Below are 25,646 nucleotides of genomic sequence, written 5' to 3' on the forward strand. Positions count from 1 at the left end.
ACTATTTGTGGATGACACACTTAAGCTGCGTATGGATATTGTTTTCATCTTTGTGCCTGTCTGTTTTAAATCTCTGCTGTTCAGTACTTATTTTGGGAACAGTTGCATACCTGTGACATGGATCTTGTTTTTTCCTTTTATCTGGCATCAAAAGATTAAAAGGAAACTTGAAAAGTAGCATACACTCTTCATTTGACTTGCATGGCTAATTTTCTCCTTAATGCAGTGAGCTCCCAACTTTCAGCTGAAAACACGTTTGTGCACATGCACCACCAATCTGAAAGGGAAGAGTTGGAGATAAATGTTCTGTTCCAGGGGAGCTGTAGATGGCCTATTTTTTTTTTTTTTATGCTCTTCCATTAGTAACGAGCAATAAGTGATCTGTCTGTGCTACGGGCAGTTGAGCCTCACATGTTAGTAGCTTTCTAGGCCTGGTGGGTCTGGACTGTGGTGGCGGCCCATGCCCTGTGTAGTGTCTAGAGTATTTGGGTTGGAGCCTTTAATGGACTCCGTCAATGCAGATAATGCTATTTGATGCCTGATGTCCAAAGCCTTCCCTAGAACTAATCAGTGTATAAAACTTCCTGGAAGTGCTGCTTGTTAGGAGGAACCTCGTGCTTCTCCCCTGATCTTGCAAGATCTGACTTAGAAATATTTAATGCATGTTTTTCCATACATGTACCATAAACAGTTGGCTTGGACATTCACTACTCTTCTGATTGGCATATTTAATGATACAAGTATCTTGAAAGTCTTTGATGCTAGATCAAAATAAAATAAAACTATTTTAGAAAGATGAGATTAATATAAATTTTTAAATTCTGTAGTGCTTTTCATCTAAAAAGATCTGGAATTACTTTTCAGACCAACAAAATGGCTACACCCATCATTGAAGCATGCTGCTTTAACCTGCTTGAACAATAACTTGGCACAAGTGTGTTGCTTTCTGTCAAGGGAATTGGATTGGTTTAAATATTTATGCTATATTCTTTAGTCACCAGGTGTTAAGGCGGAGGTTGTATTTAGCTCCTAGTTCATGGATAAAGTACCAAGGCAATCCTACAGGAAAAATTTGGCAATAGTCTAGTGAATTTTAGTATTCTGGCTACTGAACTAGTCATTGGGTTCCCAATGAAGTGTGGAGCAGGTCTGGAAGCTCAGCTCACAGCACATTGAACGGAGCTTCCAGAAGAGGAGTGGGAGAATGGCTTTCCTCTCTGACGGCTCTTACCGTGTGGCTGTGCTGAGGGTAGGTCCTGCTGAGCTATGTCCCTGTTTGTTGTGCTGGTCCTGATGGCCATGTGTCCCTGTGGCAGGCAAGTGCCCCAAACCCATGGGAGCTAGGCTCCTCCTGATGTCCTTTTTCCCTTTACAAGCAGGAGCCTGTTCTGATTCCTGCTGGTGTCTAGAACAGTCCTTTGCTCTCAGATACACCGTTCTTCAAACTGAGTTAGCAGAAGGTCTCTTAACTAAAAAAAACCAAACCAAAACAAAAAAAAACCCAACAAAAAAACCCCCAAACAAACCAAAAAAACAAAAGTGAAACAAATTCTGAGGCTAGACAGGAGGCAAGACTACCTTTCTCTCTTGCTTCCCATGACTTGCCTTTGTAAGTTTTCTTTTCCACTTGGTATTTCTGGAGCTACATAAATCAGACTTTGTAGGACTTGGATAGAAAGTGGTGCAGGGTGCTTGCAGTGTACCCTGCCTCCCTTCTGCCCTGTAAATGGAAAAGAAACTGCCTTGAAGATTTAAGAGTATTTGCCAAAGCTGAAGCAGAGAGGTTCTTTATCACTGTCTCTTGCTTCATCTGGAGAAGCTCTTTCTTCTTTCTTTTCCCTATTGGCTTCACCAGCAGTTGCATTAGGAAGCTTGGCTCCTGGGGCACACTGTTGCTCTGCCTGCAGTCTCTGCGCACCACAGCTCTGGTGGCCCAAACCTGTAGCTTACCAGACTGGTTTGGAGCTTCGTTGGCTTGCTGTGATGTGACTGAGCACAAGAGCCTGGTGTGCAGTATTGTCACCTCCATTTGGAGGGAGAGGTACAGAACCAGTGTTAGGAAAACACTTGTACCAGGCATGGTGGGAGGGAGCCCTCCTCTGTCTGCATGACTGAAGTAGGCTGTCAGGCAAGGTGACTCTGTAGTGGAGAGGAAGTCCCTGGTTATTTTTCACACTCTTCATTTTCTGCCTTATGTTTCTATGAAGCTGTAGGTCAATCCCAAGAGAACAGAGGCAGCTCCACAAATTCTGCTTGAGAAGGAATCCTTGCTGTGTGGAAGAGAGGCTGGGTGGGTTGCTTGCTAGCCTTGCCCCTTTAGATATATGAACACGATTAAACTATTGCATATGGGGTTTGTGTGTGTCTGAAGATTACAATTGCAAGTTAGAAACCATCTGTCTGGGATGCTGAACTGTGAGCAACTGAGTGGGAACTGGGTTTCTGCTGGTGTAAAGATTTGCTGGGAAAGCAGGTGCCCTTGCAGGGGTTAGCTCCAGGGGAAAAGGCGTTTTCTCTGTTGCTTGTATATGCAGGTGCTCTAGCTGATGCCACATGCAGATGCTTCTTGTTCCAGGTTAATGATGCCTTGTTCCCCCAGGTCTCCAGGAGGATGTTTAAGGAACGGAGAAGCCTATTGGCAGGATTCAGTTGCTAGGTCTGGTTTGTCCGCCCAGTTTCTAAAACCACCACAGTGAATTCATTCAGGAGCCCTGGGAAGGGCTTAGTCGCTGAGCTGGCGGCCTTAGCAGCAGTTAATTGCAATTATGCCTCCAGTATTTTGGGCTCTTGGGAAATGACTAGAGGGCAGAACTCTGTCGTTTTCCCCTTCCCGAACATATTGCATAGTCTTAAGTTTGAAAGAAGACAACTCCTGCAGATCCTTGTTAGCCAACTAGTACTGCTCCCAGTCTGGCCTATGAAGGAGCTGTGTGGATTTTTTTTCATGTGAGTAAGAGGAGAGTGATAACGAAGAGTGGTTAATACCGAAGAGCTTGCTGTCAACTCTTAGCTTGTGGCAGACCCTTCTCCCTCCTTTGGTTGTAGAGGCTGTAAAACAGAGGTGGTAATGACAAAATCCAGGTTTGCAAACCACAGGTCTGCACCACAACCAAGCTTTTCTGTGTAGGTAGTCAGAATAGCAGTCCACCCTGTATTTGCAGGGTGGCTCGTGAGATGAAGTTTTAGATACGTTGCAGACACCAGCAGACTTTTTTTCAATTGCTTGTCCTGCTTGTGGTGTTTGCAGGCGACAAGGAGATGCAACCCCTGCCTGTAGGAGATTGTGCTCTGCGTTAAAGGATGCAAGAGGAGACAGTTCCAGCAGCAGTGCAGAATGTCACTCCTGGGAGTGTCTTGCCCATTTTGTTCATCTGTGTTCAAGGGAAAGCTCTGAAGAAAATCTGTTGGAGCATTCAGAGACTCTGCATATGACTTCTTAGGAAACCTTAACCATGAGCTAGACCTATTTTTTCCCATGTGGTTTTAAGATGAATAGACATTGCAATAGTGTGATATGGGTACTACGTCTTAATGTGTATGACTGGCCTGTGGTAACTAGTGTGTTTTGGTGGTTTCTGCCTTTGTAATATCCAGGCTTTCCACAGAAGAAAAATATCTCCTGAGAAAAGGTTTTAAAATCAAGTTTCTCTTTGCAGGTAACTTGGTCTGTTTAATGTCTTCATTTGTATGAGGAGGAGGGATTCTGTTCACAAGTCCTGGGAGCACAGGTTGTGAACCTCACAGCTTGAGTCAGTGGAGATACAAGGCTTGTGCTTCATGCAGGAACTGGGCTGGTAGAGACTCAGGTTCAGCTGGCAGCTCTGCCACTGACTGACGGTATACAGTGTCCAGAGGCATAGTGTCTTTCCCTCCTCCTGAGTCTCTTCTCTATTCTTCTGGGAAAATACTGCGCTTATTAAATTGAGGATACTGGTTGTGTAAGCCCATTGTAGTGGTTTGAAACTTGGGGCTGATGTCAAGACCTCTGTTAGCTGTGGGAAGATAACTCAAGGTCAGCTTGTTTCTTGCCTCCTCCAGAGCCAGCAGCTCAGGGTGATGTGTGAATGCTTCTTAGCATAGACCTCAGTTTGGGTTTTCATTCAGTGGTGGATCTTAACTATGTAGAGGGAAGACACTTTCCATTTTCTAAGGTTTGGGAAATTGTGCAAATTCCTTTTTTCACACACTTCCATACAATTTAGTTTAAACATGTCCCTAATGACCTAAAATACTACAAGCCTAAAGTGAATTTTATATTGATTTGAGCGTCCTGGGGACTTTTTTACAAGGTTTAGCTCCCTTAGTGTTGCATAAGTAGTGTTGATTTAATTGGCAAAGGGCTGCTCTGTGTGTTATTCTGGCTTTAGTAGCAAGTATTGCTGCGGTAAAGCAGCACAGAGTCACACTGAGATGGAAAACCAGGGCAGAGCATGCTGAATATGCTAACACTGATTCCCTTTCATGCAGTGTCCAGCACATGTGGTCTCTGAAGTTAGGTGTATGGGTGATTAGAAAGTGGTTCTGAATAGCCAAAAGCTTATTAAGACCCATTGTTTGCTGTTGAAGAACAAATGGCACAAGTATGAGGAGTTTTAATGGATCTTGGAGCAGCTCAGTGTGATAAAATCCAAATGCCTCCTTGCATTTTGCTTGCAGCAAGGAGGAAGCTCGCTCTTTCATGTTCTCTGTGAGCAAGTGCTTCCCTGGTTTGTTCTTCCAAGAAATCTCATGATATGCATGTTTCATGCTTCTCAAAGCTAGGCCCAGAAGTTTGTTGAGATGACAATTATGTTTGTGTTTAATTTGGGGTTATTGGTGTAGAGTTCGTTACGGATCCTGCAGGGGAAGAAAAGATGGATATGGTTTGAGTTTTGGACATAGGAGAGGAAGTCTAAGGTTCGCTTCAGTCTTCATATATCCTTCATGATTGTACATTAATCTTGAGTAAACCAATATTGGAAAGTTTAGTTCACCGGAGTGTCAGCCTTACCCTGGGGAGTAACTAGTATCTGCCAGTATAATTTGTATCTACAGTGGATTGCTAACAAGCTTCTGTTGTCACTTTGTCTTGTCTTGTTCATAAAGGATGATTACCTACTAGTAACATAATTTATTTTGCTGGTACTGTATTTCTAATGACAGGGAGGAAATCTTAAGGCTTTGTGGGTATTGTAATATAAGGGACTTCAGGAAATAGTCAAATTCAATTTTTTGTTCACAGAAGACAACCAAATGTATCCGGATGTCTTCTGTCAGGTGTTTATTCAACCTATGCTTAAAATAAATCCTTTGAAAATCTCGCAGCCTCCTGAATTAGTCTGTTCCAGTGCCCCTATGCTCTTCATGCTTAATTTCCTTTCTAGCTGATCTAAGAGGATTTCTCTTTGTCCTTCTTCTGGAGCATATGAGGAAAGTTGATCACCACCCTTGTTCAAGTCCATGCTAGCACGATCTCTTTAATGTAATTTCCACTACAACTGTTTTACCTGTTTGCTAGGTGAGGCTAGTAGTTTGTGCTTTGTTCTGCAGTGTATTGGCAGAGCTTCGTCTGTGCTGAGGCATCTTCTGATTGCTAGAGCTGGTGTGATTCCGGGATAAGGGCACACTGCTCTTTTCATCCCGGAAAGGTGGTAAGTAATTGAAGGGTTGAGAACCACCTCACTGGCCTGTAGATGGATCTGCTGAAAGGCAGAGTCCTTGCACCTGCCTCCCTTTGACTGCGGGATCACGTGCCCTTGGAGGTGTGACATTTTCATTATTCAATGAAGTTCTCCTAAAGAAAACTTTAGCTATTTTCTGGTAGGTGGTCTGGTCTCCAGCTCCAGTACTGTAGCAGTGTCGTTAACAAAGAGGAGGTGAGGGGATGTGGGATGAAGCTTTAAAGGCATTGTCGTGGGCAGAGATGCTTTTTGTAATCTCTAGAAAGTCACAGCATGTGGCAGGGAAAAGAGCACACTGGCAGATGGGGTGAGTGCAGCTACAGTCATGCCAAGGAGACAGTGTTGTGAAGCTTTCGTGCTGTGGCAGACAAGTGGGTCACAATGTTGATTTGTCACCCTGGGTAGGAACTTCTGCTGTGATCAAGAATGTGATGATATGAATTGAAGGCATTTCTGGGGAGGGGACCAGCAGAAGACGGTAGGTTTTGTCAGTGTGCACAGAGAATTTTGCCCATGGAGAGGGCTCAGGTCAGTCTCCTCCGAGTGACCTTCCTGGGTGTACAGCCTGGAAAGCAACAGTGGAGAAGATAAACTCTTTGAGGCTTGTTCTCTTGCCTGCAGCAGATGTGTACTGGACAAGTCAGCTGGCCTGTAGTTTCCCTTGGTAGTCATTGTGCTTCTAAGGTGTCTTACAGGCATCTGAATACATGGCAGTAGAGACTGGTGGTAACTGTGCTGTGGTTTGTGACTGTGTCTGTTTAGTGGTCATAGCCTTCCCTACCCGTTCCTCGGTGTGGCTACCTTTTTGGTGTTCCTGGTTAGCTTCGCAGCCTGAGGAAGAAGTGCACCTTGCATGTGCACTGAGGCTGAACCACAGCATGCTGCTGTATTGAGAGAGGCCAAATGAATACAGCGAGAGCCTGAAAGGAGTGATGTCTTTTAGGCCTGCTTCATAACGAGTTCCTGAACTCCAATTATGTGAGCAGAAAACTGGTTTGACTTGTGCTCTTCTGCTTTGTCCCGGTGGGGAAGGAGAGCTGCAGCATGTCTATCGGCTCCTTCCCGAGCAGGGGGCATGCTGCTGGGCTTGCCTGTTGCTCAGTGTGGTTGTGGGGTCAGCTGTGTCCGGGGAGCAGGGGCTGTGGAGGTTTGAAGTTCAAAATCCTCCAGCTGTGGTCTGTTAGCGAATTGCCGCCAGGCTCTTCTGTGGCACCTTTTATCACAGAAACCTGCCTTGCCTTAGGCTTAACCAAGACACAGAAAACTGAAGATATGGGAGGCACTGTCGTGATAGGATCTCGATGGAGGTGCGAGCGTTGGATCCACTTGAACTGACCTTCAGGCTTTTGGTGGGTGGACACAGTGGTGAAATCATTTACTCAAGGCTGTTTAGGCAGGACATAATTAGCAGGGAAAATGAGCTACTGGTTATATTGTAACAGTTTCTTTCTATCAGTTTTGTGTGGTCTAGGTCATGGGGTGCCCACCCTAGAGGGCTGAACTAGGGTCTCTTCTGATGTTGCTATTTGACCCTTCCCAGGCTTAGTGCAGTTGCTGTCTGCTGTTGACTCAAGTTGCAGGAGCTCTGGGTGGAGGTGGGTCAGACTCACATCTCCTGTGCCAGGGGATGAAGACCGGACCAAAGACTTTGGGAGCATAATCTTGGCTCTGCTGCAGGTCTGTTTTGTGGTGCTCAGAGTCAGCTGGGGGTGCACAGGTTCCTCTCTGTAAAGTCAGAAACAAAAATTCTTCAAGTCCTTGCAGAAACAGTGTAGGCTGAAAGGATGCTGTTTGCCTGCATGCTGCTTTACACAGGTGAAAGGAGCAATAAAACCAGTGCTGGTGTTTAGTGTTATATCCCCTTTCAAACCCTCCTAAGAAGGGATTTCAGACTAAGCTTGGAGGAGGAGGGAGTGATGTTGCTTTCCATGTGTATTTTGCCTGGGATCTTGTGTTTCTTGCTGGGGACAAGTGATATAAGGGAAGTGTTGATGCTGCCATATCCTGACTTTTAGCCCTGATTATCTAGTGACCAAGAAGAATTTTATGGAAAAATAATGCAACTGAATTCATGTGTTTTGCAGAATAAAGTTACCATTATCTTGAATTATTTAATGAGTCACTCAGAAACCATCAAAACATATGTAAGGTCCACACATAACTGGGCAACTCTTCAAAGAGCTCATGTGCTATCTAGTAGCCTGAAGTAGTTTAGTAGCTAAAAGTCTGTTTCTGGAATTGTTTTTCCCTTCCTAATAGAATTTAGGTGATCATTAAGGTCTGAATTGTGTCATCAAAAGCTAAGACATGTGCAGTGATGGCTGATTCCCCTGTTGTATTTCTGGGGAGAATGTGGATGCAAGCAGCTGGCTTCAGATTCTGGGTTTATGCTAGTGTGATGCATCAGAATCGGGCCCATAGCAGCACATCTGAATGCTTTACCTTTTGATTGATTAAAGAAGTCAAGGTACATTAAAAAACAGTGCAGGGTCTGCACATGGCTTGCAATTCTTTTCTTTTCAAGAAAGGGTTAATGAAGAATCTTTGCTTTGCGTTCTGTTTGTGGTATCTTCTTTGATATATGAATTTGAAGACAAGGAACGGAATGTATATGTGTGCACTCAAAAAAATTGAATTCCTTTGAAGGAGGGAGGAGAAATCTCTTTAAATGGTGATATGAGTGTACTCGTAGCTCTGCATGGATTTTTTTTTTTTTTTTTTTATTCCCCCCTCATGTATAGATCTTAGGCTGAACTTCATTTGTAACTGGACTGCATGCTGGCACAGTCCCAACACTGCAGGCAGATGTATATGAAGCAGCCAAATAATACTTCTTTCCAACATACGGACAGTACTACTATACTACTAGACCTCAGTGTGACAAGTTTATGATAGTGGTAATGCTCTGTAGTTACAGATGACGATATGAAAACCCTTGAAAAGCACTAGTTTGTATTTCCTATCTTGCTAGGTTGCAGCAAAGTGCTATTAACTTCCAGGAGGCAAAAGATGAAGGGCAAGAAAAGACATAACCGTAGCTGGATCCCCTTTGTAATCAGTTGGTGGTGTTCATTTTGTGGAAGATTGAGCAACTGATTTGCTTGACTTTTCTTACAGTGTCTGCACTGAAAAAAAAGCAGCCACTTGATCTCTAACCTACACCACAAGTGGTATTATCTGGAAAGTATGTTAAGTTTCTTGGTCTTATCCTTGGGTATTGCCATATCTTAACTCCTTTTTCTCTAAATGATGTTCTCTAGTCTCACATAGTTACTATCTGTGAAACTCGATCTCCAGTTCTTCTGAAATGGTGTCTGTGCTGTAGACTGCAAGAGGCTTGCCAGCATCAATCCCTCCTCCTTCCTGAACAAAGTTGCTGTTGACACAGACTGGTAGAGGAGTAGTAACTGGAGCCTATCACTGTGTGTGGCTCTGAAATTTTTACTTTTATCAGATGATGTCAAGTTAAACAAAACCTCCTAGATAAATAAACCAAAAGCCCAGTGCCATTTCTTTGCTCAAAAGAACGTGCCATTTCCTGCTACGGCTGGCAGTATTTGAACTTGACATGTATGTGCTGATCTTGCTGCCCAATCCATGTTGCAGATGCCTTATACCTGCAGGAAACCTTGTTGGAGTCCAAGATTGTCATGGATCAGATCATGTAGCTGGAGTTTTGGGTGGCTACAAGTAGTTGCCTGGGCTATACTACTATACCTGGAGAAGGATTAAATAAATAAAACCAGTTTTGCTGTTTTACTGTCTGCCAACTAGGTCTTATTGGTGATGACACAGAAGCTTATTAAATCACTTAATGAATCAACAGGGCAGCTTCTAACTAGAACACATAAAACTGTTTCAAGTTTTAATGAACTTTTGAAGTAAATGACAACTGAAGGCCTATATGTTAAGAATCAAGTAAAACAAAGTGTTTTGTAGAAGTGAGACCAACCTGATCTAATTTTAAGCAGTGGGGTGGGGATAGCATTGAACTAGTTGGCCTTTGGATACCCGTTCTAACCTGATTTTATTGGTGAGCCCTGTTCTCGTGCTAGAGGTTAAAGAGCTATTGTGTTGTTTAACTGGGTATAGAATGTGCAGTAGGGCTGGGTGGGATGGGAGGAAACAATCTGTCATCCTTTTCGTGTCAGGTTAACAATGGCATGCGATCATCTCCAGCATTGTGTATGTCTGTCTTCAGAATTCACAAGATGGCAAGTTTTGGTTCTGGGAGTTCTCAGGATGATCATGCTCTCCCTTCTGTGTAAAAGATGCTGCTTTATTTAAGACAAAAGGTAATACTAATGGGGCACTTTAATTTGGAATAGGCGCTCCAAAGTCAAGGAACCACTTTTGAAATTACAGGAGCAGGAGGGCTTGTGCAACTTTGAACCTGTATAAATTAGGAGATGAGACTGCATATAATGAAGAGGTTTCTAAGATGTGAAGGGCACATTTTTAGAGGTATCTGTGCCTGTGGATGCTGCATATTTTAGTTTAAGTTGGCACCTAATTAGTGCTTTAGAAAACTGCACCGAGCCTCCCTTACAATCTTTCAGAACCAAAAATAAATAAATCCACATTTGAATGTGCCTATGATGACAGGGGACAGCTGAGTCTCTTCCTTTGCAAATTACAAATATTTCTGTTTCTTCAACAAAACCTGTTGATTTTAACCAGGAGGAACAATTTGGAAAAATTTGGAAAGTTGCTGTTGCCTTTCTCCTCTGAGGTGAAATGTAAGTTGAATTCAGCAGGCTGCATTTGTTCTTCTTCAAAGTTGCTTTTCAGTGTTGCTTCAAGTTTCTGCAGTGTTGTGTTGAAAAAAACCCTCTCTTCCACCTGAAGCATGACACAGGCTCTTTTACTAAGCTGTGTTCAGATTCGTAAGTTATTGCATTTTTATAAGGGTATGCTGTGCTATTAACTACTCACATAAATACATACTATATCCTGTTCAGCAGAGCGTTCTTGTTAACAAGTGTCCAGTGAGAACAGATCTCTTTAAGAAAATAACAGAATCATGAAACAAGGCATCTGATCTTCTAAAACCACAATCAAGATGGTTATTGAAACACTTGATTCAGCTTACCCTTTGTTATGTTGAATATAATGATGGGAGTTGTGAAGGAGAGAAAAAAACATAGTAAAAATATTGTGAAAGGTGAGTAGAGCCTGTCCAGGAGGTAGGTACCTCGTTTTCTGGGCTGTGCTTTTCCAGAGTGTCAGCTCTCTGTGTACCCTGCGCTGAGCTGAGTGGCTTCTTGTGTTACGTTTATAGCTTCTGTTCCTTTGACGTATTTCAGTTTAAGAGTTCCATTTAAGATACTTAATCCAAGAGCTAATGATTTAGTTGAACATGTAATTAATTCCTTTCTTGTATTAATCCACAAGAATTTGTGGAAGCCTGTAATGTGAGGGATGCTTGTTCGTATAGCTGTAGCACTAGAACATTGATAGGAGCTATTTGCCTGACTTGTTTAAATGTGTTTCTAGAGCTGGATGTAGATGCCAAAATGTATGTCATTTTGTCCCTGTAACTTTCAGATTGGTTTTCCACTTGTGCTGTCAGCTGCTCAGATGGCTTGTTCTTTTCCCTTAAGAAAATGCTGGCTCCTTCAAGCAACACAGGATGAAGAATTCCTGTGTCTTCCCTTGAGGTGCCTGTGTTGGTGTTTTGGTTTTGTGGTTTGTTTGAGGGTTTTTTTTTCTTCTGGACTCCACCCACCACCCAAGTGTCCCAGCAGTTTAACAGCTCTGGAGACTGGAGTGCTTCATCCGCAGGGTCAGGTACACGTAGGTTGGGCTGCGTGCTACCCGTGTCAGCCCACCCTTGTGTCTCAAGTTGGATCTTGAACCAGCTGTGGCCAGGCTGCTCACCTGCACAGGTCTGCCTGTGGCTGGGCTTTCCAGGGGTGTCAATTACAGTATTTTTTTTGTAGCAGTGGGTTTCCAACAGGTTGACAATAGCCAGTATGACTTTTTCCAGGCAGATTTTATTGAGCTGCTGTCCTAGGGTGATGACAGTCACCCGTTTCAGACCTGGATCAGGTGAGTAAGATAATGTGGAGTGTAAAACGTATGGAATTGGGTTTTCCAGACAAGCCAGAACTATGCAGCTGAACCGCGGTGCAAGTGCATAGCGCTTGGTGCACGTGTTCTGCTCTGGAGCAGTCCTGCAGACATCTGCAGCCTCTAAGTGTTAAAAGCAAAAATCTACCCTTACTACCTGTGGGTGTCTCGGACCCTAGATACTTGTGGAGGGGTAGCTTGCCAGAGATCACAAAACTTCTTCGGGTTTCTGACCACATGCGTGCTCTGATGTGGCCCGAGGGTGTGCCCTAATTTAGATGCATTGTGCTTCACTATGCTGTCATATAATTGAGTATCTGTTGGAAACAACTAAAAAGGCGTCTGTTTTCAGTCTGAGGGAGGAAAACAGATGTTTTATTCTCTTGTGAGAGCTCAGTAGAGTGATGTTTCAGCTGTTGCTCTAGTTCTCAATGACAGCCAAAAAGGCAAAGGGACAGACGCATGGGTCACAAGGAGTTGAGGAAAGGAACATATTTAGGAAGGAGAAGAATGATTATTTCCTGTGTGTTAAACAGCATGTGGGGGTTAGTTCTGGAGTATGTGGAAATCATTAACCTCAAAGTTAGCATTAGCTTTTAAATGGGCAGCAAGAGAATCTTTTTTTATCATTGTGATTGCTGTTTCCTAGACCAGATAGATCATATTCTTGGAAGATATATCTACTTGCCAGAAGTTAAAGATATTAAAAATGATGCCTGAATTGATCAATAACTGTGCTAAGAGCTGAGTGTAAGAGAGCAATAGTTGTGAGAGGCTTGCATGGGTTACAGACCGGTTGGGACTCTGAGCTGGTTGGAGCTGCTGAGCCAGAAGCTGTGTAGAGAGGTCTCCAGGGTGCAAGACCTGGGCCATTTGTGTCATTTCTCAGTCAAATATCCCTGGCCCCTTGCAGGATAACACAATGGCTCAAGCAGAGTGCACGGTGACGGCTGCCCAGCTTGCAGATGGGCACTGGTGCATATGTGCTGATGCAAGGTCTGGTTCTACCTGCATAGGCACACTCAGGTGAGCAGGTCAGGACTGGGACTGTCCCCTCCTGTGTTCTTGTGGCACTTGGTTTTCTGGGGTCCTGGTTTCAGCTGGAGTTACCGGTATAGCACTGTTAGTAAACTTCTGGGAGGTTTTCCTTTTAAGTTGTTTGACATGCATTGAAAAACAGCATTTAACTCTACCTTGGGGGGCAGGACTAAAGGAATGGTAAAAGAAGAAACTGGTATAGTAACAGCTTAAACTAGTAGCTCTCAGTCTTCACTGACTTGTCTTGACAGTACTGAATAGTAAACTGTGGGGAGCATCACACTTGCTGCACGGGCTGTGCTACGTCTTGTGGCTGCTGTAGGTGCTGGGTTAGAACTAGCTCAGGTGCACCGTTCACTGGTGTAGGAAGGATTGAGAAGTATTTTAACCCATGCCTCTACGGGTCATCCTCTGGGCTTTCCTGAATGGGTCAGAAAGGTGTTTGGAACGCACTGAATCCTCCCCAAGGCTCATCTGTGAAGGAAGACCTTGCGAAGGATTGCTGAAGACTTGCCTTGAGGGTAGTGCTTGCCAGTAATGCATGGGCCACTGCTGCCTCAGCACCTGGAGGGGATGGGAGCAGGAGGTGAAGGTCCAGCAGAGAAGGGCAGCATGTGTTGAGAGATCCTCTGTACTTAATAATGATGCATAGTCCAGAAGCTGGTTTCTTTGTGCTTCTTAGCACATTTGGCTCTTTACTTCATGTTTCAGGGCCTTGCTTGGTCATGAGATCACTTGAAACCCTGAATTTAGTTTTGTAACTCAAGGTTTTGGAATAATCTCCTCTTGTGATGCTGGGCACAGGAACTGCTGTCCTTGAATTAATGAACAGCACTTGTTGAGCCTGTCATGTGTAAAACTTGCTTGAATATCTGTAGGATGTACTGCAAGAGCATGTTTTGGGGGTTTTTTGGGGGGTGGGGTGTTGGGTGTTTTTTTGTTGTTTGTTTTTTTTTTTGGGGGGGGGTGTGTTGTTTGTTGGTTTGGTTTTTATGGAAAGTTTTGCTTGGATTCTGTTGTTTCTGAGTTGTTGTATTTGCGTCTGGGACAGCCAGCTCTGTAGCCTCATGCTTTGGGTTGTGTCTGTCTGCATCAAGAGGTGATTTTCTTTGGCTGCACATTTAAATTGTCTTATGGTTGTAGGTGGGAAGAACGTAAGGTGCCTCTTTCTTTTGCTTTTTGTTGTTAGGTGTAGTCTGACTTTCACCTTTTCTTCCAACTGCACTCTCAGGCATAGTACTTTGTGCTGTTCTTCTAAATAGTTGAACCTTTTGGGCTCTTTGGGAGCTATAAAATCAGTGCATATTTGCTTGGCTATTGGAGTACTGCAGTACTAGTGATACTTTCCAGCAGTTCTTAGTAATGGAAAGTGAAGAAAAGAGTCTTCAGGCAGAAACTGAGGGGGAATTCCAGGTACAGATTTTGTAATTACTGAAGCTGGAATTTAGACAGGATGTAGAAGCCGTTGCCTTTGTGTGAAGCGATTAATTCCCTTGTGGCTAGTTGGTCAGAGCTTCAGCTCTTACAGTCTCTTCTGGGTGAAAAGATTTCAGCGGGCTATAGAAGCAGCTTTGTAGGAATAGGACTCCTGCTGAAGTGATGCCTTCCTCCGTGGAGGAAGCATTCCCTCCTGCCATCTGTGGCCCCTTTCTCTACCTAGCATCCATCTCTTCACTAACTTGGGCTATTGTCTGGCTTCCAGCAGCTAACAAAGGCATCTTGAACCTTTCTTCTTTTCTCAGTGGAGTTCTTTGTTGTTGTACTACTAGCTGTTGTGGATTATGTTGGGAGGCCGTTCTCAAGGGTGTAGGAGCGTGTGGTAGATGCTGAGCAGGCAGGCTGACTGCACAGGGCTGAGAGCTGCTGTGGAAGTTTCAGGTCTTAGGGTGTTTCTAGAGTTTTGCAAAGGCTGTGGCTACTGAAAATGCTATTGCACTCTTAATTGCATGTATCCCTTTTCTTCCCAAACAAGGCAAAGAAAAAAACCTTTGCTAGCTGTGAACTAGCAAGAGATGTTAGCATCTGGTAACTATCCTCTACTTTAGTCAGGTCAGCTTCTGTTGACTTTTCATCACGGTGGCTTCTCAGCCTCCCCGAGAGATCCCCAGGTTTTTTTCACGTTACCAGCAGCTGGTGGGTCTTGGCTGAGTTTGCACCTATTTGGTGCCCTCCTCGTGAGGCTGTCCGTGCAGCCTGTCATCACTGTTTTGCAGGATCGCTGTTCCTCATAAAAGCTTATACTGTATGGTGTAATCTGGAAGTGCAGATGTTCAGAAGTGTGGGAACTAGCAGTCAAGGGGAGTAGCTGGATATTTAAGCATCTTCACAATTCTCACTACTCTTCTTGAGCCCCAAGGGAACAGAGAAGACTGATTATCTGCTAGGTTGTGTTTTTGCCTTGGTTTTTCCAGATGCTGTCTAAGCCCTCAGAAGCACTTCTGTTTCAATTTTGAAATGTGCTGAGCACTTTCTGTTCCTGTATGTGTTAGAGATGGAGTCAGGGTCAGTGCTTCTGTGCTAGGAGCTTTGAGATGCTCTAGCTAATGTGGTTCTGCCTAAAGGCAAATTACCAGTGTGATTTCTCGCTTTCTTTGTGCACTGTAGCAGGCTTTTGCCTCTAATGGAGGGGAAAACACTTCTATTAGGTAAACCAGCCTGGTCTCTTAATAAGGCACATCACTACACTAGCAATTTACTAGTTGCCATAATACAGGCTTTCAGTTTTCCCATGAAAAAGAAAGCAAGGCATTGCAATGGCTTTTTTCATTTCCCTAATGTTTTCTTGTTGCTTTTCTGTAAGGGAGATCCTAGCACTCATTGTATGATGCTTCATTTTGCCTTGAGCTCCTGAGATGCAACTTGTCAGCAAAACTACAAGCGCATTCAAGGATGTGGTGGGCCTGATCCCCAGCTGACGCCCACAGGCATGATCTCATCGGTGCTCACAGAGCTTACATCCATTTTTCCTTACTGGCTGAGGACCTGACTGTAAGTGTAAGTGCTCAGCTGGGAGCAGCAATGGAAACGTACAGAATAGTGGCAGTGTTTGTAACTAAGATATTTAACTGCTTTCTGGTGAGGAACCAAAGGCAATAGCAGTTGGTAGTACAGGTGTTTCATTTTTGATGTTTTCTGTGAAGACACTAAGCACTGAGTACTGCTATGCAGATATCCTACATGTAAGGTGCTGTGAAAACAGGACTGGCGTTCTGAAACAGTGTTTGCTGCTGCTGCTTTTTAGCAGTGTTTGGGGTAATTGAGACAGGAAAGTGTGATTTAAATTGGGACTCTGCCTTCAACTGCAGAGTCTCATAATACATTACCATGAGTACTGCTGCAGCACGGACTGTAGTTTTTGTCAGTAGTGATTTACCTGCTGTGCTTTCTGGAGCTTTGCTTGATCAGGCTATAAACAGCACCTGTGCTCCACAGCAGTGACTGCAACTTGTGATTCCCTTTGTGTCCTTTGGACAGAGCCTGGTGGTTACATGCTGCTCCTTCTCACCATGGTTGTGTGCAATCGCTCAAGGACCAGTGCAAAAGAGGATGAATTTGTTACTCTTTGGTATGTACCCCTTCAATTGCACTGAGCAGAGGCAGGACAGAGAGCAGTGTGGCTGGGGGCTGACTTGCTCCAGCTATTTCACCTAGGACATACTCGTCAGCTCTCCTGGAATCAGATATCCACATTTCAGAGTGATCATGTTCTTCTAAGCATCCCTCCGTTTTTCTTTGTAGGATTTTCTGTAGTGCTGCCTTCTTGCTCTGTGGTGTTTCCTTGAACTGGTTTGAATTTCTTGTGTGTTCTGTGAAGTCTGTAACTCTTGCATTAGGAGGCAACTGGCTTTTCTGTTGGCTTTTTTTGCTGGATCCAGGACATAGGTCTTGGGGTTTTTTGCTTCTGCATGGGAAATGTGCCCTTGTGTCCTAACAGTAGTTGTCAGAAATGATCACTATGGGGATGTATTTTAACACTCATTCTTAATACCTCCCAACATTTAAATGACCTTAGTCTTTCTGGGATTTATTTCACTCTAGAGCTATGCATTATTTATCAAGTTGCTCCTCTGCTCCCTGGTCTGTAAATGAAGGAGAACCTTCAATAACCAGCTTTTTTCTCATTTTGCAAGGGCTGGAGGTTTCATTGGGTGTTTTGATTCAGCCATTTCCATCAGTCCAGTAGTGATTCCTGGCAGGGTTGTCTCTTGTCACGTGGGCTTTATTGTCCTTAATCACTGTTGCATAGTGCTGCACTATTGTAGGATAGGTGAGTTGCCATCAAATAAGCTGGTCTGCTGGATTCTGGGGTGGGCAGTGGTCCTTAATTCATAGAAGATGCTTGATTTTATTTTTTTTACAAGCAGTAGTTTAAAGGTGCTGAGACATGTGATCCGAGCTCTATGTTATGTGGGAGCAGTGAGGGGATTAAGAAGATGGGCTGATCGCGGCTCTCCCTGCTCTCCACTCCCAGACGACTTGTGGGAAGTTGTGTTGCCCCTTGTGTTGTACAAGTGAGGCATTTGCCAGAGGCTCAGGTGCTTGAGATTGTAGCGTGTGTGCTCTGCAGTAGTACTGGCTGTCATCACAGTGAGGAAAGCAGACTCAATTGACCTGCAAGGGTCAATACGGTCACAGGGGCGCCAGGCAGTGTTGGCATGGAGGTATGGGGAAGATAAACTTGCAGGGTGATGTAGAACAGAGCCAAGGACTGAGGGAGTACCACAAGCACTGAAGATTTGGGAACCTGCTTGGGTGGAGATGTACAGGGCGGTCAGTACCTCCTGGATTTTCCTTTGAGATGGTAACACAGGAGAGACAGCATGAGCAGCCTGGGCTTACAGTGGGCAAAGAAGAGCGAGGCATCTCTTGATGTACTGCCAGGAGAAGTGGAAAGGTCTTCCAGCATGAGGTAGGAGAGACTGGGAAAAGTGATACAGAGATGATGAAAGCTGTTGTGTCGTTTAAGTGTGGTGCTAGTCTGATTTGCTGAACAGTTGCATGCTGTGCTGTAAGGAGAGTTTCAGCGCTGATACTCTCCAGTGTACAGGATCTGGCCTCCCTGCTAGGGAAGGACACGAGTGTCAGGGAAGTTCCTGACCTACTGTGACTGTTCTCAGCCATAGGTACTGTCAGTGTTTGATCTGGTATTGCTTAGTGTAATTCCCTTTTCTGGGTAGAATAATTTCGATCAGCTGTATAGAAGGGCAGAAAAACCCTCTGAAAGTTTTCCGTAGCTCTTTTTCCCATTCTTCTAAATCCGGAACAGACGTCTGGCCTCTCATCAGTGTCTTAAAACAGAAGAAGAGTCACTATAAGGTTGCTCTGTTTGGAAATTTAAATTCCTACATTAATAAGTTAAATCTTCTCAGTCTCACAGATGTAGAAATACGTCTGTAGATGATGAGAAATAAAAGGGGCATTTTTCTTCCAGGAAGCTACTCCAACAGATTGTGGTCCATGTTCCAATGAAAAAGTTATATCCAAATGAAGCAGCTGCTCTCGAGGCATTGCTGTATTGAATGGCAAATCAATGGCCCAGTGTCCAAACTTGTGGATTTTGAAGGTGGTGTCTGTGACAGAATAGGTGGTATTTCATGGATCTAGAGAAAGAACCCAGAAATAACTGTTTGCAGTCTCCCTGCTGTTCAGCTCTGACCACAGGTTGTAGTCGTACCAGGAAAAGCACTTGTGCTACTGTTGCTGCCTTCTTGTTTGCTGCTGTTGGTTTTGCAAATTGCATTGTACAGAATAGCTCCTATAACCTGTGCTTGTACTAGGATTGTTGGGCTAGGGTGATGCACTCATGTTGCCAGTACAGATGTGAATCCTGCCTTGGAATGTGAAATGTTAATTCTAGAACAGTGAAAGGAGATGGATGTCCTGCAGGGTGTATTTGGTTATACTCCTGTGCAGATAGCATACAGCTGTTAGCGTTTCATAAGCTAACTTCATCTTTCTCTGTCTGCTGTTCCTCTGTCTGCCAGGAGTTTTGTTATTGCTGTGGTGACCCAAAATATGTACCTGACTTTAGCTGACATTTGTAAATTCAGTTTTAACTTTAGCTCTTGCTTGGTCTTGTGTGCCCAGTTCAGTTGTGGTGGATATTTCATGTCTTGAGGAATTAAAGTGCTCCCTGACTGATTAGCACTAGTCGTCAGGCAGGTGGTGATGTGGGGCATTTGGTGCTTATCTCAGACTTCTCAATGTGTAAGCTGAAGTGTTCTCATTTTTCACAAATACATTGTTTACTTAAGGTATGCAAGTGCTTCTGGATGTCTTTGTTTATGAATCCAAAGGATTATGTAAGCAAGTGTTCAAAAATACCTGGTTGAATTCGCTTGCAAAATTTTTTATGTTGAGATTTAGAAGTTTGTCTTCCACCTCTCTCCCTTCCTTCAAGAAAAACCTAACGGACTGCAATGTGAAATAGCCAAGCTCTGTCACCACAACGTTGGAGATGAAGAAATGAAGCATGAAGCTAGCTGGGATAGGAACTGTATCTCCAGTACTCCCATTTTGGTCCCACGCTGCCAGGTGTGGAAGGTCCAGCAGGGTGAAGCCAGCCTGTGGGGATGTGCTGCTCAGCCCATTGCTGATTCCCTGCAAGAGGCATGGGATAAAGGTTCGCGCGGCAGCCGCCACATCCCTGCCGCATGTGGCATGGTCCGGAGAGTGGAGGAAAGGGCTCGTCTCTTCCCTGCTGCAGTCTGGATCTGCCGTGTTAGGGCAGGCTCTGGTGGCAGCCCGAGGCTGTGATTCACTCTGGTCACTGGTGCTGGACAGTGCAGCTCCCTTTCTCGCCCTTTTCCGGAGGCGCGTTTAGGTGTGTCTTGTCTTAGGCTGTGTTGGATGCATTTATTTGTCTGTCACGCTTGGTGAGCATTTACTGTTAGAGCAGATGATGGTAGGCTGGCTGTTCTCTGATACGTGGAGCTGCCTGCAGGCCTTTCAGCATCACCCGGGTATTAATGGACAGTTACTATTCAGCTACCTGAAGTAAGTTTTTGGTGGTCTATTAAAAAAAAAAAAGGGGGGGGGGGGAGGGGAAGTATTTTCTCTGTTGGGAGAAGGCTTTGTTGCATCCAGGATCCCAGTAAAGAGCCTTCTTTACTGGGAATGTTGGTGCCTTGAGACCTGGCAGTTGGAGGGAGGCAGAAGGGCTTGCTGGCAGCCCTTAGCGCCTATGGAAGGTACTGGGATATAACAAAGCAGCAGCAGATGCCAATTGAGCTGAACACTGGATTGCTCAAATTGCTTTGTTGAGTGTCTTGGGGAGCCTTCAGGAGTCAAACAAGCAAAGTGGCAGAGTTGTAGACCTAGGGCTGTGTCACTGTGTGTTCCTGCAGTGGGTTTGGGAGACCTAGGATGACTCTTTCTGGGACCTGTATAAAGTAGGGGGCTAAGAGCAGTGGCTGCTGACCTGGTATTTTCTCATCTGAGGGCTGGGGGCTTGTGAGTTGAGTCCTGCTTTGCCTGGAGCACAAGCACGACCTGTGCTGATGCAAAGGCCTGGAATAGCTCCGTAGTTATCAGCACTGCAGTGTTATCTGGAATTTTGGATGGAGAGCTATGCTTCCTGTGCCACGGAGTGGAGTGGTGCCTGCCAGCTGGCATCCCCGGGGAGAGGGGTGGCTGCTGGTGGCCGGTCCCTGCTCCGGCCCTGCACTGACAGCCTCCCTGCTCCTGAGGTTCCCCCTGGGCGTTGGTGTGTTCATTCAGGCAGAGCTTGATAACCACTTCAGGGGTAAACAGAGGTGGGCTCTTCAGTGTGGTCAACCCAGTGTAACAAGGGCTGGAAATCAATTAATTCTTCATTCATTTGCCACACATACCTCAGGTTTTGTGTCCTCTCTCTCTCTCATGGACCTGTTGGATTTCTCAGTCTATATGCGGCTTCAACTTTCTACCTCAGACCATCCGAAGTTTGAGGTACGTTGGGCTTGAGAAATGAATCCAGTGTGGTAGGGGGTAACACCTTGTCCCCTCAGTGGTGGTTTGCTCAATAGCTGTGCAAGCCACCGGTGTAATCGTTGTGCTAATGAGCTCTCCGTTTCTGTAAGCGTAAGAGCAAAAAGTCTTGGGAGGCTTCGCTCACCCTCTTCCGCTCCTGGGGGCGAACTGCAGGGTGGCTGGCTGTGTTTGCACACTGCATCTGTTCCCTTTAAAGTCTGAGTGATGAGTTCCCCTCGCTCTTTCTGGCTTGCAGCAGTTTGAAGAAGAGATGGATCCCTTCCTCTCCTGGGATCAGATTTATCCCTGGGGCACACCTCCGTACCTAGGCAGCACACTTACTTCTCGGAGCAGGATGCTGCTGTGCTGGGGCTCGGATCGGCCAGCCGTGAGTGGTGCTGGCGTTCAGAGTCCCCTGATCTTCCTTTAAAAGCGTCTCTTGGCTGATGCGGGGCTCTGCTGCCGTGCCTCAGCCAGGAGGAGCCGAGTGGGCAGCGGTGGGTAGGGCTCAAGGCAGCTGGCTGAGCATTTCTCAAGGGTAGATTAAATCCAGCGCGCAAGATGAACGTGAAAATGAAACGCGGTGTACAAAAGCACGAGGAAGATTCTCCTTTGGCATACGGACAGGTTCTAGGCCTGCCGGCATGCTGCAAGCGGCGTCGAATGGGAGGAATGACGGGGAGCTCTGGGTGTGATGGAGAGCGCCGCGGGGCAGCGCTGTGCTGGGGGGAGCCGCGGGCCCCCGTACCCGGCGGCGTTGGCTGGCCGCGCTGCCGGCGGCCCCGTGGCTGCTGTAGGGCCGGGCTGGGGCGGCCCCGTGTGCCCCGCGGCGGGTCTCGGCCCGGCCGCCCGCTCCGCACGGAGCGCCGCGCGCGGGTGCCCGCCGGTACCGGGGCGGCCGGGGTTGGGGAACGCAGCGGGCGCGCGCGCCCCGATGCGAGGTTCCAAAAATTGCGCCGCGCGCGAGGCGGGCGCCGGTGTGTTGCGTGAGGCGTTAGCAGTGCCGCCCTCACCACGCGTTCATCGGGCGGCCGCGCAACCCCCAGATAAGGACGGTTAGCGGGCGCTGTGCCGCTCCCCCGCTAGGGGAGGGCTAACGGCCGCACCGGTGCGGGCGAGGGGCGGCGCGCACTCGGACCCGCTCCCCCCCGCCGCCCGGCTCGGCGGCGCGCCCCGCTTCGGGGGCGGCGCGGGGAGCGGCGTTTCCGTCTCTGTCTGAGCGCCGGTTTAAGCCTTTTCGTGGGCTGTGGCGGCCGTACCCAGAGTGCACTGCGCCAGCCGGGAGGCTATTTGCATAGGGGGCTGGCCAGGCGAGCCGGGCGGCGACGCAGCGCGCCCCCTGTCGACCGGCCGTGGCGCTGCCCGGCCCGCCTGCAGCCCCGGCCGCGCGTGCCGCGCGGTGTGTGTGTGTCCGTCCGTCCGTCCGTCCGGTGGCGACACCGCCTGAGGGGCCTGGCTGTCCGTCACACTTCTAGGGCTGCTAACCTCGGGGCTTTAGTAAAAACCTGCGGAGAGCTGTCCGACACCAGAGCTGGCCTCGTTTATAGGGTCTTGCTAAGTGCGTAGCATGCACACCACACAGTCCATGCGGTACAGTATGTATGGGTTTGTAGCTACTGCGTGGAGTCGGGCAGAGCGGGTTGTCTGATCTGCAGCCTGTCCCGGAGCTTCTCTCAAATCAGGTGCCTTTCCCTGGGTTTCAGTTATGTCTGAAAAGCGCTGGGTTTAATTTCTGCAAGTGAATAATTAAACAGCTGTTAGTGCACAGCATTTTCTAATTATAAGTGTCATAATTAGAATTAATTAGAAAAGCTAGTTACAACAAATACCAACGCTGTTATGCATGTGTATGTGTACACTGCACATACATATGTATGAATTCAGCATTGAGCATCAACAGCAGTTGCTGGCTTTCTCAAGCTCTTGGCACTGGATTTTGGCTTGTACGTGCCACAGGGAGCAATAATTTGGCAAATAGCCTTTTGTGTTTGCAAAGCACTCTGCTTGTCCGGCAGAAGCCACGCAGGGAAGAGCTGTGTGTGTGGGCACAACCCTGCGGCGGGAGGGAGGGAGCCTGTGCCCACGCTGCTGCCCAGGGCGTGTTGGCTGAGGGGGGACAGGGGCTGCAGCTAAAGCACCGTCTGTCCTCTGCTCTGCTCGCAGGTGGTTCTCCTGGGCATTGACATCCTTTCCGCGCTCGTGTCCCGCTTGCAGGATCGCTTCAAGGCCCAGATTGGCACAGGTAAGGTGTGTGTGGGGGGGGGTGGGGTGGCTGCTGCACACGAAGCCCTGTTCTGCCCTGGAGGGCACAGGGAGGCTGGTGGTGGTGTCAGGCTCTGCTGAAGGGTGGGAGGGCTGGGCTGGGGGCAGAGCAGAGAGGCTGTGTCACTGAGATAGTTTTCTTTTGAGGGATGAGGGCTTTGGATGTTCCTGTTTTTCTTTCCTCAGTGCTGCCAAGTTTACTCGATAGGCTGGGAGACTCTAAGGATTCGGTGAGGGAGCAGGATCAGACCTTGCTACTGAAAATCATGGATCAAGCTGCTAACCCTCAGGTATGCTCGACAGCCCTTTGCAGCCTGACTGACTGGCTGCTTAAAAAGGAGAACTTTTTTCTGTCAGAGGGTTTTCTTCTGTGGCTCTGACATGGCTTCAGCTCTTTAATCCCTTGTTATATTTGCTTCACCTGAGAATGCTGTTGCATGTCAGGATACACGTGGGAGTGGGAGTGTCAGCAGGCTTCCTAAGGATGGGATGAGTGAATGTCAGAGTAGTTGTTCTGGGTGGGTTTTGGAAGGTACTTGCTTTCTGTAAGTAAAAGTACTGTTTCAGCTAGTGGGGAGTTCCTGTGAAGCCAGTACAGAGCAAAGAATTGTGTCTTTCTACTTCTTGTCCTGCTCTGCTTGAGTGGATGTAAAGCTTATATTTAAGCTCCAGTGATGTTACAGTGTATGCCTGTTGGAAGAAAGAATCTGTCTCTTTCCTCGCCTCCTTTTTTCCTGTCTCACCTCTTTTTTGTCTCCCACAGTACGTATGGGACAGGATGCTAGGAGGATTCAAACACAAGAATTTCCGGACAAGAGAAGGGATTTGCCTCTGCCTTATTGCAACACTCAATGCGTAAGTGAGAGAACCTCCTGCAAACCTGCGTTATGTGCACAAGCCTGCTCTGTGATTCACACCAGCGCTCTTCTCTTTGTTCCCAGATCTGGAGCTCAGAGTTTAACACTGAGTAAGATAGTGCCACATATATGTAACTTACTTGGAGATCCAAACAGCCAGGTAAGCTTTTGCCATGAGTCATGTCTAAAGGTTATGCCAGTTGCCTTGTTGGTAAGTGGGGTGCTGCGTTCTGGCTGGTAAATTAGCTAATTGTGCTGCTGGTGGTGAACTCTGAACAATGCTGTTCGTGAAGAGCCCTTGGCTGGTTTTGAAGAGGTATGATTTGAAGTATGCTTAAACCAGCATATCAATTACTCCAAGAATTAAACAGAACATGAAGCTGCAGATGAGATGAACAGAGCAGGAACCCTTTGTTGGGAAGGGAACTCTTGTGCCTTACAGCCTGAGTGCACGGGAGGTTGCAGGGGGGTACCCCTGGGCTCAGTGCAGCACCCGTCACCTTCAGAGAAGAACCAGTTTGGGCAGGGAGGGCAAATGGGACCGGTTGCACAGCTTGGCGATGTGTGCTGCTGGAAGTTGTATAGGGAGATCTTGAATAAGGGGTGGAGGGAAGGTACCTGAAATCAGTGGTAGAAACTAAATGAAAATATGTGCTGGAAAAAATCTGTCACTTGTACATGCATTTTGTCCTGCCCTGGACAGGACCCAACCTGAAATTAGATGCCAATATAGAGGTTAATGAGGAGAGGGAGGTGGGGAAGCAGGGTTCAGACCCATGTCATGTAACATGTGCTACCAGTTTTTGAATATTCTTGTTGCCCTCTGAGCATGGGTGACACGAATGTGACCAGGTCTGGAGCAGGTGTTTAGCTGGAAGGAAGTGTGGGGCAGCCAACTGGGGAACAGGTTTACGTGGGCTGACAGGAGTCTGCCAGATCCCACGGCTGTCAGGGCCTCCCCTTGCTGAAGAGGAGGATGAGTGTGAAGCAGCTTTCCCTCGCTGCTTGTTCCGGTGCAGGAGGATAAACCTGTTACCCCAAGAAGTTTCTGTGGAAGTTTAATGTTCAGGGTCCTTCGTGGTTCTGAGCTGTGACTGAGCAAGTTGTTACTCCTCATGGGGGTACTGGGTTTAGGACCTGGAACTGCTGCACAGACTGACCTTGCTCTTGCCATCGGTGAGCTGTTGAATGAATCGGAAAGTTGGTGAGTGCATTGAAACGGGTTTTCCCTCTGCACTGCCTCTTCCATGTGCCTGGCACAGCTCGTTATCCCGGTGCCCAGCTGCTGGGGGAAATGAAGCCGATCTCTTGTCCCTTCCCCTGGGTCTGGTTCCTCATCCCCAGAAAGCCCATGCCGTAGCCGGTCAGACACAGATTGCTGTCAAAGCAGCTCCTGGTTGAGCAGGGGCTGGTCCTGGGCTCCCCTGGGGCGGCTTCTCAGCTGCTGGTGCCGCCTCTCTGCTGCGGGTGCCTTCTGCCGAGCTCTGGAGGATGCCCGGTCAGTGCTGCCCCTCTCTTGGCGAGAGGCGCTGGGAGAGCACAGAGCCGGGCCGAGGTCCCTGGTTTTGCCTTTTGCTGTGGACGTGGAAGCTCTTCCCGTTTCAGGAAGAGTGGTTTTGTTGTTTTCAGCTAACGCAGTTGTGTAACTCGGTGAGCACCCAGTATGCCAACAGTATTTAAACTAGGAGTACTTTCTCAAAAATCAAATTGAGCATTAAAACTTTGTTACTGTTGTGGTAGAGTAAACCAGGTATGATAGCAGGGGCTCCCAGCCTTACCCAGTATGGGTTTGCCCATCCTGCAGCCG

At 46.8% G+C, this 25,646-nt stretch overlaps 1 protein-coding gene and 1 non-coding gene across 17 annotated transcripts in view; one reads left to right on the forward strand and one right to left on the reverse strand.

The window, feature by feature from the left end:
• The window catches only part of CLASP1 (cytoplasmic linker associated protein 1), a 185,027-nt gene that overhangs the window by 26,774 nt on the left and 132,607 nt on the right, over positions 1–25,646 (forward strand). For all 16 annotated transcript variants that reach the window (XM_037396473.1, XM_037396474.1, XM_037396476.1 and 13 more), the window contains exons 3-6: positions 22,884–22,962; positions 23,169–23,272; positions 23,746–23,837; positions 23,924–23,999. In XM_037396473.1, the coding sequence (XP_037252370.1) occupies positions 22,884–22,962; positions 23,169–23,272; positions 23,746–23,837; positions 23,924–23,999 (351 nt within the window). The remainder of the gene's footprint in view (positions 1–22,883; positions 22,963–23,168; positions 23,273–23,745; positions 23,838–23,923; positions 24,000–25,646) is intronic.
• LOC119153030 lies at positions 21,661–21,777 on the reverse strand. Its single transcript, XR_005106020.1, has one exon. It is a non-coding gene; the product is annotated as a U4atac minor spliceosomal RNA (small nuclear RNA).

Source organism: Falco rusticolus, chromosome 8 (assembly GCF_015220075.1).
Source record: "Falco rusticolus isolate bFalRus1 chromosome 8, bFalRus1.pri, whole genome shotgun sequence".
Taxonomy (NCBI): domain Eukaryota; kingdom Metazoa; phylum Chordata; class Aves; order Falconiformes; family Falconidae; genus Falco; species Falco rusticolus.